The following is an 18,191-nucleotide window of genomic DNA, read 5'->3' on the forward strand; positions in this document are numbered from 1 at the left end:
GAAACTATGCTGGTCTGCTCGATAGATATGTATATATATGTTTCACTATTTTTTGTTTTCACTTCCCGAAATTTCATACATATATATATATATATATCGAGTTTCTTGCTTCTGCCTCTCGAATAAGTATAGAATAATAATATAATCTGCTATATATATTTTATGTTGATGCTATTTAATAGGTGCTTCTTGGACCTGATAAGGAATGTATTTCTATGGTTGGATGCCCAATTCTATGAGTTTTTCATAAGATTGAACGTGCAATTGACGTTTTCTTGTGCGGATTAGGATTTCTAATCTCTCTCTATAAGTGTCCAGAGATCTCATCTGTTGTTTGACCTGCTCGACCTTCATTGAGGTCCAGTCAGAATGCTTGTTACACTTGGCCTTGACGCATATATTATAGACTTGTAGTAGTGGTTCTTCCTTTTCTTGGTTGCCCTTGTATTCTGCGATAAAATCGTCTACAGAAATGTTAAAATCCTGTATATCTGCAGTATATCCACATATGTTTTTCTTCGATTTCACTCGAGTGTTTTTGTTACCGTTCTTACTTCTCTTTTTGCTGTTTGTACCATTATTGAGATTCATGGTTTCTTCCCTAGCTTTCAGTTCTTCCTCATTATAATTAAGCTTGAGATTCACTTCGGTCAGCCAATCGATATATTTCTGAAGCACTTCCAAGTTTTCTTTCAATCTTGGGAGCGTTATAGTATCGCATTCATCTAAATTGCTCCTCAATTCATTCAAATTTTGATCCTTATCTACAATTTCTTTCACAACTTCTGCATCCACTGTAAGATCCTCATCAATAAATGACTCCTTCCCTATATTCTTAAACGATTCCACATCACCATTTGAATAAGATACCATTTGTTTCAATAAATCATCCTGAGATTCGCTTCCTTCCTTGAGATTACTATCTCGCGAAACGTTAGCCACCAAGTTCTGCATGTATAATAAACCGTGAGCCTCGGAACAGTATTTACTCTTATCCTCACACGGCTCATAACAGCTACTTAGCCTGCATTTCCTCTTCCATAGAGTCCGTGGTAACTCCACATTGAAATTATCTTTATTCTTCCCAGTGATACCAGATTGACAGTAAGGACAGAAAAACGCAAATACCAGGCTTCTGTACACTTCAGGTATCTTCATACATTTGAAATGGAACCAGTCATCACATCCATCACAACCCACCATCAGTTCACCTTCATCGGGTTTCTTACAGATACAGTAAACTTCTTGCTGAGTAACGGGTTCCTTCTTCTTGGGAGAGTAAGGCGGACACCATTCAGGTAACGGCAATGTAGATGGCATTATTCTATGTCGTATGATGCTTGTTATATATGTGTGTATGTGTATATATAAGTAGATGATATACGATCATTTATGGATGTGTTTTGATTTCTTCGCTTCGCTTTCTGCTGACAGATAAATTATTGATCAATTTATCGTAAGTTTCAGTAACTTTCGAGTTTTGGAAGGAATCACCATAGATGGTTTCCAACCCGACTTGTTCGTCACTGACGCTTTGGATCAAGTCTTCCATCGAATCGATACCTTTAGCCTTTATAATGGCGGCTCTTAGTTCTTCTCCAGATGGTATCTTTGGTAATAATTTGGCAGTAGATGTGGGTACTGTATTCGGCCTAGGAATCGGCTTCACGGTGTGCTCTGGGTAGATGGACCTTTGTTGTTGTACATAGAAACCCCATTTATGTAATTCACCTTCTTCTTCCTCTTGCTTTTTACCATTTACACTGGTATTTGAAGATTTCCTAAATAAAACTGGCCTACCAGTAATAAAATCGATGGCTTTCCCGGATTCAGTCACCATGAGATGCGGACTAGTTGTATTCGTATCGGCTTCATGTTCTTGCTCTGATGGTACAGTAGTAGTTGGCAGAGTTGACTCAAAATGCTTGTTCTTTTTCTCTTGTGATTTCTTCAATTTTTTCGGATCAATAATGCTTGTAAATTGAGGTACACCAATGAACAATTCAAAAATATTTGATAAATTTTTATCTAGTAATAACAATCTCAGTAAATTTTCCTTCTCCATTAGATTCAACTCCCCGTTACTACGTTTTTCCAATAATAAATCAATTTGTATACGTGTCTTATCATGAACTCTCTGTAAGTTATCGAAGTATTTCTTTAACAGATACTTTTTAGTGTTCAAACCAGTATTGTTATCGACGTTGCTTGTAGACTGAGCTTCATTACTATCATCATCAATCTTACATAGTTTCTTGAAAACATCCTCTGCAGTTTCACTGATTAAATTTCCACCAAACAATAAATCATCCTGAGAGGCCAACTCATCCAATTGGAAAGTTGAATCCATGGCTCTATGCATGTTTCTCATTAAACAAAGGGCCAGCCTCGATTTGATTTCTTCGGGTATCTCTTCATAATTGATATCTAATCCCACAAGACTTGTAGATTCCTTAGTCAAGGCATAAAGCGTTGACCAATAATTATTCCTCGCAAAATTGTTCAATTGAAGTTCTTCATTGTCAACAGATTTGGCTAAATCTTGTAACATAGACACATGTGTTACTGTCTTACATTTGATTAGAATATTGCAAATGACTGTTAGTTGTTTAAATTGCAAGTCATTGTAATTCAAATGAACTCTTTTCAAATTCTTAAACCTTGGTAAGTATTTGTAAAGGTAAGGTAGTATATCAGGAAAGATTTGAGGCATATTTGATAAATCTAAAAACTTCAAATTCTCTAATCTAGATAAGTATTTCAAAAGTAAAGCCATATCGTAGGAAGTTTCAATATTTGTACCGTTCAAAGTAAAATACTGTAATTTATCAAAGTTCGAAGTGGATAATTTGTTAACAATCAAGTTAACGTAAGTTGATAGGTCATTAAATGAAAGGTCGATACCTTGCACATGAAAATTTGGACAATAGTCACTCCGGGCAATATTTAAGACATAACTCAAATTTTCCATGGATATATCAGAGTTAGCTAGCCCTATTCTTATTGGGATACTAGAAGCCTGCAATTTTGACGAGTTTACCTGCCTGATGAAAGTGTTGATTAGGTTTTGAAAAACAAAAGAATTTGGAAGTTTATTGAATTTGATACCATTGAAAAGAATTTCTTCAAGTGGTTTCCCTGTTCTATTTTTTAAGACACCAATAAATAGATCCCAGTCTAAATTATGCCTTAGTAGCGATTCATTGTCACCTATAAGTTTTGTATGCGTTTGAGAGATATCCAATTTGGTTATAGATCTATTAATCAATAAAAATTTACAGATAAGATTCCAATTTTCGGTGTTAATGACGACATTTCTTAAGCTCAGTTTCTCTAAATTTTTAGAATTGGCTAATGAACAAAGTATGATTCTTAACATTTCGTCGCTTAGAAGGACATTATCAAAGACTATTGTATGAACAGAAATTATGGAAATAAAATCACAAAATGAGAGAATATCGATTAAAGTTGGTCTTGAATTTAAAAATTTTAAAATTTGTAAAGGTGATGTTTTCCCTTTAATCTGTTTCAAAGTGGCTGGGATAGGTAAAATTTCTCTGAGATGACAACACCGCGTGTAAATGATATCTAAGGTCAGTTCGTCATCTGGTTCTTCCTCAGTATTGAAATGATTTTCATGTAAATGAATTTTTGTATCAATTGCGAGGTTTGAGATATTGAATATTGAAGTAGAATCTGTATTTAATGGTTGCTGTTGTTGGTGTTTAATAGTATTGTCAGAACTTTGGTAATTAGCAACTTCATTTGCAATTCTCATTGCAGCATGATGTGCGGCGACTTGATGCTTATCTGATTCCTGTAAAGATTTCCTATGTAATTCTAATGCCAGTTTATATTCTTTTGAATTTTTAGAATAATTTAATTGAGTATCATCATTATCTACCTTTGCTATGCCTTGAGAAATGGAAGGCACATCACTGATCATATCCTCTGGCACGAGTACAGCACCTTTCTTTGGTTTTCTAGATGGCAATTGTTGCGGTGGATCAGCATTAAAGACGTTAAATGTGACCCTCTTCAGAGATATAGGTTTCAAAGACTCTATTGATGAATTATGTGAAGAATCTGCATTCAAAAGGGGTTGTAAAGGGTTTGATTCTGATCTAGGTGAGGCGATAGGAGTGGGTAGACTAGGTGAGGCTGGCTCAGTTCTGGATATATTAGAAACTTTAGAATTTATTGATAATTGGGATGTGAGAGAAGTAGAAGATGTGGATCTCGAGACTGGAGGAGTAGTGTTATTTTTCTTACCAAATAATGAACTAAATAATGACCTCTTAGGTTTATCATTACTTAAAGAATTGATTCTTCTTAAAGTCTTTGCATGGGACACATCAGCATTTGATACGGACGTTGATCTTTTCACTTTAGGAGTGTTACTATTGGCGGTGATTATGAATCCATTAGATTTATCATTTGAATCTTCTATTGGGTTACTATTAACAGGCGTTAGGACAATGTAATCATCATCTTGAGACAAAGCAGCATTTGAAACTGAAGTAGATCTGTTTCTAGTGGGCTTACGAGTAGTCTGAGTGTCTAGCTTATTGATTGTACTACCACGTGATTTCGATTTAGAGGTAGATCTCTTCTTCTTACCTTTGTACAGCCAATCCCATGAGACGTCTAAGTCTGATTGTTTTCTAACGACGGGCAACGTAGTAGTCATCAGTGAAATGATCCGAAAGCTGATGTTATGAAGAGTGGTGATTAATGATCAAGAAATCCAAGATGCTGACTATATACTTCATCTAGATGGATGACGAACGACTTGTTTTGCTTCTGTATTTGCTGCAGGGTAAAAAACGTAACCCTCTAAAAGTGTAACGATTCTTGCGTAATTTCTTTCTTTTTCTCGAGCAGCGCAAAAGAAGAAAAAAAAAAGTAAGAGGCAAAGATGAAGGAAATTCCCGCAGTGAGATGAGCAACTTTGACAGCAGCGATGAGATTAGTAATGAAGAGCACCGGAATGATTTGAAGTGTAGGATGACTGATAGCAGACGGATGATAGAGAGAGGAGCGAACTGAAGGAAGTTAAAAACATAATGGTGTGCGTGCGATAGTTCTGTAGAGTACGTTCACTATTGGATCCGGTTTGGCGTGGTAGCATCGCATAGGTAATTTGACACATATTCATCGTATGACGCCTTAACGAAACGGAGGATGAGACGTGTTGCAGCGGTGTAAAATGTCATGAGATGGTGGAGCGGATCTCAGCTTTCTCATGCTTCATCCAAACAGTGAGTCTTCGTAGTCCCGTTTCAGATAGTCGACGGGATCATAGCGTAATAGCAGCACTCCTGCGAGTCATCTCCGTGTGCTGCTCTTCAAACTGTACAGAGGTATACAGCGTTTCTTGCACTCTTAGCAAAGTAGAGAGCAGTAGTTAACTTCGATTCAGAAGGTATATGTTCCTTATTATTCGTCTTTTTTGCCGCTGATAGTAGTAGGCCTTGTATGTGCGGGTAATATCGCAAGACAAAATATTACCCGCACATATACATGTTTAAACTCCACGGAAACATGACAAAACACACAGCATCACACCGGCGCGTGTTTCAAATTTGCCTGCAATCCCGACTTCTCGGCGCCCGGATTTTTCCAAATAAAGTAACACCGCGCATCCACGTGACTATTTTTATTCCCTCTTCCCCGTTTCCCGCAATTTCGGTTTCCAGGCCCTGCGTCAGCCGCATCATCGAATATTCTTCGCGTTCTGTTATCTCCGGTCGCTTTTTTTTGGCTTATCTCCTACTTTTCGCCAAGATTTCTCTACTCCTGCTCCTTTAACGCCGCTCCTGCGTCCAAAGCTTCTAAAATTTGTAATGTTAAAGGGCCTTCTAGACTTGCCAATATTGGATATATATATATATATATATATAAGAACATCTCTATGTTTGTAACCATTACTCTTTATGATCACACATACATATAGATCACCCATCACAAGACATATCAGCATGCTTTCATTCAGTGGAAGAAATAGTATACGAACCTTTATAAAGCCCATAGGTTCTAGATTATACCATCCAAAAGTCATAGAACATTATACAAATCCAAGGAATGTTGGTTCCATGGATAAAAAATTAACTAGCGTTGGTACAGGCCTTGTTGGGGCTCCCGCTTGTGGTGACGTTATGAAATTACAAATTAAAGTGAATGATAAGACTGGTATAATAGAGGATGTCAAATTTAAGACTTTTGGTTGTGGATCTGCTATCGCTTCGTCGTCTTACATGACAGAATTGGTTCATGGTATGTCATTGGAAGACGCTTACAAGATCAAAAACACTGAAATTGCTAAGGAATTGAGTCTACCACCTGTGAAATTACATTGTTCCATGCTTGCTGAAGATGCCATCAAGGCCGCTATCGACGATTACAAAGCCAAAAATCATAAAATTGATACAACTTTTTTATTGAAGCAAATCAAATAACTCCACTAGCTAGACATCCCTCTCCCCGTCATCTCATTATATATTCGTGTATACATTATATTTCATTTGTTTTAACGACAACATTCGTACGATTTTATTATGCTAATCTCATTTCTTGGAATAAATCAGTCACTGCTCCAAATACAATAAGCAAAATCCCCCCGCCGGGGCCTAACCTTGCAATCTTTGGTGTAAAGCCTTTATACAATGCCCTAAATCCTTCCTCTCGATATATCTTCATGACAGATGGAATGGCCCAATCATATTTCTTCACCAATTGTCCATTTGCCAATTTGGTCACATTATGTTGACTCTGTACCCTAGACTTCACCACATCAAATGGTGTATTCAATATACACCCCATTGTACCACCTATCGTACCTGCAATAAGATCATTCCACGTACTTTTCTTGTCAGTACCAAGAGTATTCCGCACTTGATATATGATACCAAAATATCCTGCATTCCAAAAGGCATGCCTCAACATGGTGGATTCTAATCCACCGTACATCCCTAAGAGACCATCCTGTTTAACTATCCGCTTTAAAGCGTCCAATGGAGACTTAAATTTACTATTAATATCTTGCATGCGGACTTTGACCAACTCAAATGGTACAATCACCGTCGCCTCAATAACACCCGCAGACGCACCACTCACTACACATATGTACTGCTTATTCCAAGTCTTGAACATTTGAGAATATAAATTGACAAATTTCTCATTAAATGCAAATTTAGTGGCACGCTTTGGTGCTTCCATCAATATTGGTGATGTTATACCACGATATAATGTTTTCCAACCTTCTTGTCTCACTATCTTCCCCAGACAGTCAACTAAACCGGTATAATGCACTTTACCTGCTACATTGCTCTGTAGTTGCATCCTGGTCTTAACAACATCCAGTGGATACATCACAAGTACCTCTGACACTCCTGCGATGGCGCCAGCGGTGAACTGGTATATAAATGGTAAAGGCGTTGATTTGGCAGTGGTTCTCTTCTCATATGGCATAGTTTTCTCTCTACTTGACTTAAACCTACAAAAGTGCAATATAATACACGACTGTCATTATAACTTATATACACTAACTATTTACATTTTCTTTTTCCATTTTACCTCGATGATCATTCACTGTCGCATTATCGGACTTTCCATTATGACTTGCAAAAATAGCATAATAAGTCATATTGGAATAAAATTACCAACTATACCAACCGGTATATTATAGCGATCTCTTCTGATGGTAAAACTGAAACAGCAGTCATTTTGCTTCTTGCTGTCTCTGGTTCTCAGAATGCAACTTGTCAGCACAGCTTTCTGGCCCTTATCGAACGCAACAGATCCATACTTCTCCCAAAAACTCACCGTACTGTCTTCTGTCATCAACTCGTATATCGCCATTTTACCGTCCCTTAGGTCGTCCACGGTGCATTCTACAAGTGTAGCAAACTCTTTATTCGCTCTATAGATTTCTCCCGTTCGTCTCCAGATGCATGCTGGTATACTCATCGATGTAAAGACTCTATCGTAACTTAAAAGCATCTTTTCAAAGCTTTCTTCAACTAAAACCAGATCAACGTCCTTTAACGATTTGGCAATGGATCTGAACGCAGGTCTTATTGAATTCAAAGGTTTCAAAACCCTTTGTTTTGATTCAGGCGTCATATTCTTGTCCATATAATTCTGTAATCTCGCATAACCCTTTGCATAGTCGTAAGGTTTTAATAAACCAGCATCTACTTTAGCATTGATAACAAGTTTTAATCTTTCTTCTGGCGTGATTTCAATGGAAGGATCAGCTGCAGTAAGGAAGAACTTCTCTTTAGCATCGCTAACTTGTTCATTATCCGTCGACTGTACTGGAACTTTGGCACTTGGATCTGAGAGTTTCTCTATGTTGGGAACTGGGAGTGACAGCAACGGATCATCTAAAATTGAGAAGAATTCGTTCAAGGAGCTGAACTCAGAGTTCATATTTTCAGAGATAAACGTCTGTGGGAACAAAAAATTTGACATATTGATATTTGATGGCTCGTTACTGGGTATGTCTGTAATCAGTGGAGTCTCTGATACCTCTGACTGCTGTTGCAACTGCTGTTGTTGCTGCTGCTGTTCCTGGAGTAAAGGCTCTTCCGTAGTGCATAAATGTGCTATTTCTCTCTTAATACATCTTGTACACGGTCTCTTTTCATCACAAACGACGTGAGACCTTCTGCAGAAAATACATGATTTTGTAGTTCTCTTACGTCTCCTTGTCATCATTGAACCAGTCAGTTCTATTTGAAACTAGCGTTATAGGTGTGTATTAGCCCCACTATGTTGATCTTGAATCATGATGTTACAAGACAAAATCCGAAATGTGTATCCTTGAGTTATCATCAACAAGAAAAAAGATGATAGTAAAGAATGAGCAACATATACAGTATAGAACCCATATCGAAGATGATATGTAGTGGGGGGTTTAAAATATTCACGAAACCTTCCTTATTAGTGAAAGGAACCTTGGTAAAGAGGTCTCTATTGCGGGTTCGAAGGGTCAGGAGCCAAGGGTATTCCACCCAGATCGATATAAACAAACTATCGAGGTCAGATATATCAAAATTGAGGGCAATGAAGTTACAACAGGAGAGATCATTCAAGAACAAGACCATGACGTACTATGTCTCGAGCATTGCAATTATATTTCTGGGGTTAGCGTATGCAGCTGTGCCCTTATACAGAGCAATATGCGCACGTACAGGATTTGGTGGAATTCCCATAACAGATAGAAGGAAATTCACAAGTGATAAATTAGTCCCGGTAAACGTAGATAAAAGAATTCGTGTGTCATTTACAAGTGAAGTGTCGCAGATCTTACCTTGGAAATTCACTCCTGAACAGAGAGAAGTGTATGTGGTCCCTGGGGAGACCGCACTGGCATTTTACAAGGCCAGAAATAAGAGCGATAAGGACATTATTGGGATGGCTACGTATAGTATATCTCCAGGGGAAGCAGCGCAATATTTCAATAAGATTCAATGTTTCTGTTTTGAAGAACAGAAGTTGTCAGCTGGGGAAGAGATTGATATGCCTGTTTTTTTCTTTATCGACCCTGATTTTGCTAGCGATCCTGCCATGAGAAATATAGACGATATTATACTACATTACACATTCTTTAGAGCTCATTATGGCGACGGATCTGCAGTCACAGACGCTATGCTCAAGGGAGAAGCCATTTCAAGAGAAGAAACCGAGGCAATGCTTGCAAACGCTGCCCTACTCGCCCCACCAGAAGTCATTGACACCAGACAGAACTGAAGAACTTTCCTCTGAATGACTATTTCATGTATATACAATATAATATATTCCAAAGAAATGATAAGAAAGAGTGGCAGTTTTGTTGGACTGCTAGATGTGTGGGTGACACCCAACCATTCTTTAATTTTTCAAAAAAAATTTCAAATGGGATTTTTTTTTTGTATTTTTGACCGACGCAAAGAAAATTGTGAAATTTTTCACGAAAATTGCACTCTTTGCGTTGCGAGAGAGAGAGACCAGAGGCGATGGTTAGTTAGCAGAGTAAGAGAGAGTGGTTAGAATGAAATGCTCGACAATTAACAAGTTATATTATATAACGGTTTTGAAAATTGTATATATCTTTTGTTTGTTTCCAATAAATCAGATAAAGCATCAATAACTACTACGGTAACAATGGCTTTCTTAAAGGACATCAAGACCTCTGCATACCACTCTCGTTTCCAAACTCCTTTCAGAAGAAGAAGAGAAGGTAAGACTGACTACTACCAAAGAAAGAGATTAGTCGCTCAACACAAGGCTAAGTACAGCTCTCCAAAGTACAGATTAGTCGTCAGATTCACCAACAAGGACATCATCTGTCAAATTGTCTCTTCTACCATCACCGGTGATATCGTTTTAGCTGCTGCTTACTCTCACGAATTACCAAGATACGGTATTACCCACGGTTTAACTAACTGGTCTGCTGCTTACGCCACCGGTTTATTAATCGCCAGAAGAGCTTTACAAAAGTTAGGCTTAGACGAAACCTACAAGGGTGTCGAAGAAGTTGAAGGTGAATACGAATTAACCGAAGCTGTCGAAGATGGTCCAAGACCATTCAAGGTCTTCTTAGACATTGGTTTACAAAGAACCACCACTGGTGCTAGAGTCTTCGGTGCCTTAAAGGGTGCTTCTGACGGTGGTTTATACGTTCCACACTCTGAAAACAGATTCCCAGGTTGGGATTTCGAATCCGAAGAATTAGATGCTGATTTATTAAGAAACTACATCTTCGGTCAACATGTTGCTGAATACATGGAAGAATTAGCTGACGATGATGAAGAAAGATTCGGTGAATTATTCAAGGGTTACATCGCTGATGACATCGAAGCTGACTCCTTAGAAGAAATCTACTCTTCTGCCCACGAAGCTATCAGAGCTGACCCATCTTTCAAGGCCACCGAAAAGAAATTCACCAAGGAACAATACGCTGCTGAATCCAAGAAATACAGACAAGTTAAATTAACCAGAGAAGAAAGAGTTGCTCGTGTTGCTGCCAAGATCGCTGCTTTGGCTGGTCAACAATAAATTGTTCATTGAATAAAATATTTTCTACAAATCTTTTTTTCTAGTTCAATCTTTTAAGATATAATTGATAATATTTATACATATATATATATATATATATATGTCAGTATATTAGTAGGATTCAATAGTGAGAATAATTTATTACTTCTGTCATTTAATGTGTCAAAATGGCTGCATACATTTTTTTTTAGCCCTCTTGAGGCGAAGTTTCATATAGTTGTTTTTTTAGTGGAAATATTAAACCTTATATTAAGTATGTTATATAATCCACTTTCAATTTGCAATTAGCTTTGGGATTGACTCTATTTCATGTCTTTTTCACCTCACAAACATAGGAGAAAGAATAGTCATCTTTTCATGGAACAAGCTACTTCAGGGTCGTCCTTTAGAGGAGATAGATCGGATTTTGAACTAGATAACTTGGATATCCCTCCGCCATTGAATAGTAGGACCTCTGATCTCGAGAATCAGGATTTCATTCTAGATCAGAATTCCCAAGCCTCTCCCTTCCCATCGTTAGGCAGTAGTCTAGAGAGCTGGTACTTTAGTAAGAAATTCGGTCATAATAGGAAACGAATCACAGCCATACTGATAGGTTTCCTACTCGTTGTATTCGTTCTCTTTGTAATTCCCACGTTCTTTGTGAAGGATTCAAGTAATAGACGTGAAGGTTCAAACACAAACAAGAATCCAAAAGTTGATGTCGACAAAAGAGACAGAACTTTTACCATTGAAGACGTATTCAATGGTGCTTTCAGTGTAGATTCCACAAGTTTTCGTTTCATTGACCCTCCAAAGAGACTAGAAAGCCATGACACAGATCCTGGCCTCTATCTCACTTTGGAAGTCGAAGGAGATACGACCAATTTGGTGGCTAAGCAATTGTTCGATAAACAATATAAGAAGGTCCTATGTGAAAGTAAATTCACATTTGCTGGTATAGAATACACCGTATCTACTGCTTCAGTGAATTACAGATTAGATAGAATGATTTTAGGGACAAATATTAAAAGCGAGTTCAGGCATTCATCAAGGGCCCTTTATTGGCTGAAAGATATTGAAACTGGAGATATTAAACCAATTAATCCACTTGGAAACAATGATGAGATTGTTAAGTTATCATACGCTAAATTTTCTCCAAGTTATAATTACATCTATTTCGTACATCAAAATGATTTGTATTTCCAACACAGCTATATGGAACGCCAACCAGTCAGACTTACAAGAGACGGCTCAGATACTGTTTTCAATGCTAAGCCAGATTGGATCTATGAGGAAGAAGTCATGGGTGATGAGAAAGCTATTTGGTGGGCACCTGATGATTCTAAATTCATTTTCGCAAGGTTCAACGACAATAACGTTGATTCTTACGATTTCTCCATGTATACTGACAAAGATCAATATCCAAAATCTAGAAGTATAAGCTATCCAAAACCAGGGAGACCAAACCCAACTGTCGAATTATTCGAATTCAATCACGGTGAGGGTGTTCTTTATTCAGTTAATGTCGACGAGAAGATTGATAAGGAACTTGTCCTATATGATGCTGCTTGGATAGATAGCAATCATTTCATATTTAAGACTGCTGATCGTCATTCAAAGCATTTGTCAGTGAAAATGTACGATACTGTTAAGATTGCTTTAAAGACTATACGCACGGATGATTATACTCGTTTCAATGGATGGGTAGACAAGTTGAAAAAAATAATGGTTATCCCACCGAATGCGGCACAAGGAAGGAAGGAATATGGCTACGTAGATGTACAGCCTGACATTGACGGTTACAATCATTTGTTCTATTATGCATCCCCAGATTCTAAAAGTGGTAGACAACTTACTAAGGGAAACTGGGAAATTACTGGCGATGGTATCGTAGGATTTGAATACGACAGTAATACGGTCTTTTTCACAGCCAACCAAATACATCCAATGGGTCAACATTTATATGGAGTGACATTGAATAGCGTAGGCAATGAAGGTGTGAAAACTTTACAAGACCCGAATAGTAACCACGATTTTTACCAATATGAGCTAAGTTCGAGTTGTAGATATGCTTTAATGAAAATGATGGGACCTGGTATTCCTCAAACTGAGGCTGGTTCCTTATATGAAGTTTTAAAGCCCTCTGAATCTGAGCTTGCTATAAAATTATCCAACGATGCTAATTTTAAGAAAACGCTAGAAAGAGTAGATTTACCTCAAACGAATTATAAGACAATGAAATTAGACGATGGTGTGGAAATAAATTATATAGAGATTAAACCCGCAAATATGAATGCTAAGAAGAAGTACCCTGTATTGGTGAACGTTTATGGCGGACCAGGTTCTCAAACATTTACAACAAGGCAATCAATTTTATTAGAACAATCCGTGGCTTCAGGACTCGATGCAATAGTCTTGCAGATTGAACCAAGGGGTACTGGTGGTAAAGGTTGGAGCTTCAGGGCTTGGGCCAACAGAAAACTGGGTTATTGGGAACCTCGTGATGTCACAGAGGTCACTAAGAAATATATGTCAGAGAAAAAAGCCAATATAGACGACAGCAAAGTTGCCATATGGGGGTGGTCCTATGGTGGTTTTACGACATTGAAAACTGTAGAATTTGATAAAGGTGAGACTTTCAAGTATGCAATTGCCGTTGCTCCTGTTACAAACTGGCTATATTATGATTCGATATACACCGAAAGGTATATGGACGGTATTGAAACTAATTTAGATGGATATCAAACCATTTCTGTTGTCAACGAAGTAAGTAGTTTCAAAAACCTGAAAAGATTCATGTTAATTCATGGTACCGCAGATGATAACGTGCATATCCAAAATACCTATGAATTTGTAGATAAATTGAATTTGAACAAATTAAGAAATTACGATATGCATATATTCCCGGACTCAGATCATTCTATCAGGTATCACGGTGCACAAAGAATAATTTACGAAAAGATTTACTACTGGTTAGATGAAGCATTTTCGGGACAATTAGAGAGCATAAGACATTAGGCAAACAGTTACATAATAATAACTTTCTGTAATATTACAATATAAAAAGAAAACCAAAAAAAATAATCTTTACTCATAGAAAAGAACTATTGACGTCCAAAAACGAGAATCATTCAAGCAAGGGTTTCAAGAATTGCAAGAACGTCGGTTACAATTTCTGTCACGTTGCGAAGTTCAGGACAGTGTTGATGTTTTGTGTCGCCATAACAAAAGTACTTGTGACACAGAAAAATGGATCCTTATGTTGCATATTCATATTGTATATAAATAAGTTGTGATTAAGAAATACTTATTTGCATTTTTTTAGTTTGTGTATTAGTAGTTATTAAGAGCTTTTTCAAGATAGTAAATAATTTTTTTTGAATAGAATAGTAGAGAAATGTGGAATCAATTGTCGATTATTTTGGCAACAAGTGTAGTCTTAGCTAAAGCAGAAACTTTCCAGGCCTATTTGACCACTGAGGATGTAGGAGGTGACTCTACGGAGTTGAACAGACCTTTGACTGTCCATTTAGATAAAAATACAATGTCAGCAGAATTATTAGAAAAACTTCAACATACTTCTAACATTGTATTTGCTGATTTACCTCAGGTCCCAGAGTTTGTTACTTTGAAAGAATATGAAGAGATTTTCAATAAGATGTATGATGAGGAGGAAGACACTTTGTATGAGGAAGGTAAACAATTTGGACAATTTGCGGATGATGAAGGTGAAGAGATAGAACAATATGATGCAGTTATCGATATAAGTAAAGGCCAGAAAAAAGCAGTTGTTGAAGCGGTAGGGTCAACAAATAAGACAACCATGACTTCCTCATTTTTAGAGACATCAGTTACAAGGACAACTGTGACTGCTACCCTCAGTTCATGTGAAACGTCAACTACACAAAGAGTAGAGTCCACAACAAGTGTTACGCAACAAAGTAACTTCACCAGTGGTAACGTCACTATTATTGGTGGTACTGCGCAAGAAGAGAACTCTTCCACTTTTGTGACGCCAGCCACAATGTTCATGGCAGTACTTTTAGGTGTATTAGTATTCGTTCAAGCCTATTAGAAAGAAGCATGACTAGCAAATATTGATATAAGTATACATCATATAGCAAGCTATTCTACAGATAATATAAGAAAAATTGGATCGAACTGCTTAGACTAGTCTTGACTATTTAAAAGTTGATGACCTTTTGACACTTCGGACATTGTTCGTCACGTGACAAATTCTAAATCTCTTCGAGATCTCTCGAAGAAAAGCATCAAGAACTTTTGGTATCTAGTATATAGTTGGCTGTGACTGCATCGCATTGGACAAGTTGACGAATAGTTCGATTAGATTTAGATATGGTTGCAGTAAGTTACAATTAGACAAGTTTTGAAGTTTAGTATAGTTTTACTAACTTTCCATTGGAATTATTATTCTTGGAAATAGTCAGTTAAGAGGACGGTAAGAATCAAGACCAAGCAGAGAATTCTGCCAGACGTTCCACCGGTAGAAAATTTCCCAGTTCGTCAATGGTCGATAGAAATAGTTTTATTAAATGATAAAAATAAAGAAATCCCAGCAAGTATATTCGAGAAAGTGATATACCATTTACATCCAACTTTCGTGAATCCTAATAGAACGGTTTCAGACTCACCTTTCAAGATCGAAGAACAAGGCTGGGGTGGATTCCCATTAGATATAAGCGTTTTCTTTCTCGACAAAGCTGGTGAAAGAAAAATTCCTCACGATTTGAACTTTTTACAAGAAGAATACGAAGTGGATCATGTCATTCAAGTGCCCATCAATAAACCAAATCTGGTACGTGAACTGGAAAAGAGCGGCGGCATTGAAGACACTGGTAAGAGGAAGGCTGCCGACAGTACAGTAGATGTGGGTGAACCGAAGGCTAAGAAGACCAAGAGTAGTAGCAATTCTACAATTAAGGGCAATGTAGATCTCGAGAAATTGGCTCTAGGATTGACTAAATTGACCGAGGATGATTTGATTGGCGTGGTGCAGATGATCACGGACAATAATATTCCTGAAATGAACGTTACTAATAACGTCGATGATGGAGAATTTATCATTGATTTATACAGTTTACCCGATGAATTGTTGAAGAGTTTGTCGGATTATGTCAAGAAACACTCTGATTCATAAATAATTAGTGCTTTAAACAGCAGATGACACATTAATTACAGAACTATTCTTTGAGATATATATGTATATATATATATAAAGTTACAACACACGATGTTTGGAGAACTCGAACAAACATAACGATATAATTTTTTTTTTTGGTTTTATTAGTTTACTTTAATTCACTGATTCACCTTTCTTAGATGGAATCACCTAAAGTTGGATCAAATCCAGTTGTTTCATTAGCGTTATTATCAAAAAGCCCGTTTTGATCAGTTTCTTGATTCTCGTTTGATTCAATTTGGGTTGGTGGGACCGATTCCGATTGTGATCCAACTTGAGACGAGATGGCCTCTCCTGTGGAGATGCCAGACGCATTAGAAGCAGCAGACGCGGCTGCTATAGCTTTCTTTTTAGATTTATAGGCCTTGTCTAAGTTACCAGTAACTTTTGCCAAATAGTCTGGTAATTCCCTACCAGACTTCAAATATTGTAATTTCCAATTTCTTGCCTTGTCCTTTAATTGTACCTGAGTTCTACTCTTCAAATTTTCGTTGATTTTACCACCTGGACCATAAAGATCAAGAATTTTGGACCATGATGGACCAACTTCTTTCAATCCTTCAATTAGGGTGTCTTCTTCCGTCTTGGACCAAGTTCTCTTCGGTTTTAATTTACGAACACCATTTTGCGCTGAAGCCGCCACTGCCGCATGCACTATTGATTGCGTCATATTGTTTGCATTAGTTCTATTTGATGAACTGGCAGCAATAGCAGCAGCTAATACCTGAGAATTGTTGCTGAAATCTTGAGATGCATCGTTAATTGAATCGAAAGTGCCCTCACGAGATTGTAAATTGTTTAAGGCGGTACCACTAATATTAAGATTACTTGAATCATTTGGAGCCATTGCACCTGAGGCGTAAATAATTTGATTGTCAAATTCATTATCATCGAAGGAATATAATGGTGACTTACCACGACCTTTCTTACCCCAAATGATTAGACCCATATTCCTGTTACAATAATCCAAGATTTCTTTAATGAAATGGTTGAAGTCGTAACTTTCGATTAATGAATCGAATTGATCAAATTGTAAGAGATTATCTTTACGACGTTCACACCTTTCAATAAAATCTCTTTCAGAAGGCGTCATTGTGCCATTGGTACCTAAATTTGAACTACCGGTCCTTCTCAAAATAAGCTGCTCAGCTAGATTATCTGGGAAAACCAATTTCAAAATTTCTTCTTGTTTCTCCTTTGGGATGCCATTGGTGTCAGATTTAAATTCTTTCAAACCTGCAATAAAAGCTTGAGTTTTCAAATCCAAATAAAGTATAGCTTGAGATTTTAAAAATTTACCATTTTGATCAGTGGAAGCAGTTCCAGTGAAAAGGGTGTTTGGGCAGAAGATATCGAGGAAAGTAGATTGTAAAAGTTCGAACCCATAATTGAAACAACCTATAGCGGTCAATATGAAAGTCAATAAATTGGCTTTACGTATAGCGGTGATGATATAGGCTTCGTGACCTCTTAGTAGTAGAGGAGGTGGAGAATTTGGGAACCAAAGACCGGGAGCCACGTCATGAACGTTTAAAAGTGGAGTTCTAGTATTGTAGATGAGTCTAACTTGTTTAAACAATTTTAAAAGGGTTTGAAAGATTTCAGTTTCACCAGAAGAAATATTTGATTGAGAGTCTGAATATAGAGCAATAATTTGTGGAGAATTTGAATTGAATATTAAAAATCTTAATAACTGTGTCGAAATGTTATCTAGTAGACATAGTGATGAGATGGTAAGGCTCGTCCTGAGAGGTAGACTTCCTATAATGTTATTAAACCTGTTCAAATTTTCAGATTTTGCTTCATCAACATGGGTGGATGCCACAGACATGTTGGTAGAGGTGCTAATCACGATATTAGTTATACTGTCGTCAAAGTGTTAGGTATGGTTAAATAGGTCTAAATAAACAACGATTTTCAGGTTTCACTTGAAAATTTTTTAGGTTACACGGGATCAGTCGTTTCG

General features: G+C 37.2%; 11 protein-coding genes across 11 annotated transcripts; 6 read left to right on the forward strand and 5 right to left on the reverse strand.

Moving 5' to 3' along the window:
* Window positions 1–213: 213 nt before the first annotated feature.
* SPP1 (Spp1p) lies at window positions 214–1,320 on the reverse strand (the record flags this gene model as incomplete). Its single annotated transcript, XM_003958751.1, has 1 exon — window positions 214–1,320. One exon carries the CDS (start codon window positions 1,318–1,320, stop codon window positions 214–216), a length of 1,107 nt encoding a protein of 368 aa, XP_003958800.1.
* A 70-nt stretch (window positions 1,321–1,390) lies between these two features.
* Window positions 1,391–4,690, reverse strand: GIP3 (protein phosphatase regulator GIP3; the record flags this gene model as incomplete). The annotated part of the gene is made up of 1 exon (XM_003958752.1): window positions 1,391–4,690. The coding sequence occupies one exon, from the start codon at window positions 4,688–4,690 to the stop codon at window positions 1,391–1,393; it is 3,300 nt and encodes a 1,099-aa protein (XP_003958801.1).
* Window positions 4,691–5,936: 1,246 nt separating this feature from the next.
* Window positions 5,937–6,458, forward strand: ISU1 (iron-binding protein ISU1; the record flags this gene model as incomplete). The annotated part of the gene is made up of 1 exon (XM_003958753.1): window positions 5,937–6,458. The coding sequence occupies one exon, from the start codon at window positions 5,937–5,939 to the stop codon at window positions 6,456–6,458; it is 522 nt and encodes a 173-aa protein (XP_003958802.1).
* Window positions 6,459–6,555: 97 nt separating this feature from the next.
* ODC1 (mitochondrial 2-oxodicarboxylate carrier) lies at window positions 6,556–7,470 on the reverse strand (the record flags this gene model as incomplete). Its single annotated transcript, XM_003958754.1, has 1 exon — window positions 6,556–7,470. The coding sequence occupies one exon, from the start codon at window positions 7,468–7,470 to the stop codon at window positions 6,556–6,558; it is 915 nt and encodes a 304-aa protein (XP_003958803.1).
* Window positions 7,471–7,641: 171 nt separating this feature from the next.
* On the reverse strand, window positions 7,642–8,721 carry RDS2 (gluconeogenesis transcription factor RDS2; the record flags this gene model as incomplete). Its single annotated transcript, XM_003958755.1, has 1 exon — window positions 7,642–8,721. The coding sequence occupies one exon, from the start codon at window positions 8,719–8,721 to the stop codon at window positions 7,642–7,644; it is 1,080 nt and encodes a 359-aa protein (XP_003958804.1).
* Window positions 8,722–8,865: 144 nt separating this feature from the next.
* COX11 (Cox11p) lies at window positions 8,866–9,756 on the forward strand (the record flags this gene model as incomplete). The annotated part of the gene is made up of 1 exon (XM_003958756.1): window positions 8,866–9,756. One exon carries the CDS (start codon window positions 8,866–8,868, stop codon window positions 9,754–9,756), a length of 891 nt encoding a protein of 296 aa, XP_003958805.1.
* A 393-nt stretch (window positions 9,757–10,149) lies between these two features.
* Window positions 10,150–11,043, forward strand: RPL5 (60S ribosomal protein uL18; the record flags this gene model as incomplete). The annotated part of the gene is made up of 1 exon (XM_003958757.1): window positions 10,150–11,043. The coding sequence occupies one exon, from the start codon at window positions 10,150–10,152 to the stop codon at window positions 11,041–11,043; it is 894 nt and encodes a 297-aa protein (XP_003958806.1).
* Window positions 11,044–11,352: 309 nt separating this feature from the next.
* STE13 (Ste13p) lies at window positions 11,353–14,043 on the forward strand (the record flags this gene model as incomplete). The annotated part of the gene is made up of 1 exon (XM_003958758.1): window positions 11,353–14,043. The coding sequence occupies one exon, from the start codon at window positions 11,353–11,355 to the stop codon at window positions 14,041–14,043; it is 2,691 nt and encodes an 896-aa protein (XP_003958807.1).
* Window positions 14,044–14,422: 379 nt separating this feature from the next.
* SPO19 (Spo19p) lies at window positions 14,423–15,100 on the forward strand (the record flags this gene model as incomplete). The annotated part of the gene is made up of 1 exon (XM_003958759.1): window positions 14,423–15,100. One exon carries the CDS (start codon window positions 14,423–14,425, stop codon window positions 15,098–15,100), a length of 678 nt encoding a protein of 225 aa, XP_003958808.1.
* Window positions 15,101–15,381: 281 nt separating this feature from the next.
* Window positions 15,382–16,183, forward strand: TAF14 (TATA-binding protein-associated factor TAF14; the record flags this gene model as incomplete). The annotated part of the gene is made up of 2 exons (XM_003958760.1): window positions 15,382–15,390; window positions 15,470–16,183. 2 exons carry the CDS (start codon window positions 15,382–15,384, stop codon window positions 16,181–16,183), a joined length of 723 nt encoding a protein of 240 aa, XP_003958809.1.
* Window positions 16,184–16,361: 178 nt separating this feature from the next.
* TBF1 (Tbf1p) lies at window positions 16,362–18,056 on the reverse strand (the record flags this gene model as incomplete). Its single annotated transcript, XM_003958761.1, has 1 exon — window positions 16,362–18,056. One exon carries the CDS (start codon window positions 18,054–18,056, stop codon window positions 16,362–16,364), a length of 1,695 nt encoding a protein of 564 aa, XP_003958810.1.
* Window positions 18,057–18,191: the final 135 nt, after the last annotated feature.

This window comes from Kazachstania africana, chromosome 8 (genome assembly GCF_000304475.1).
Source record: "Kazachstania africana CBS 2517 chromosome 8, complete genome".
Taxonomy (NCBI): Eukaryota; Fungi; Ascomycota; class Saccharomycetes; order Saccharomycetales; family Saccharomycetaceae; genus Kazachstania; species Kazachstania africana.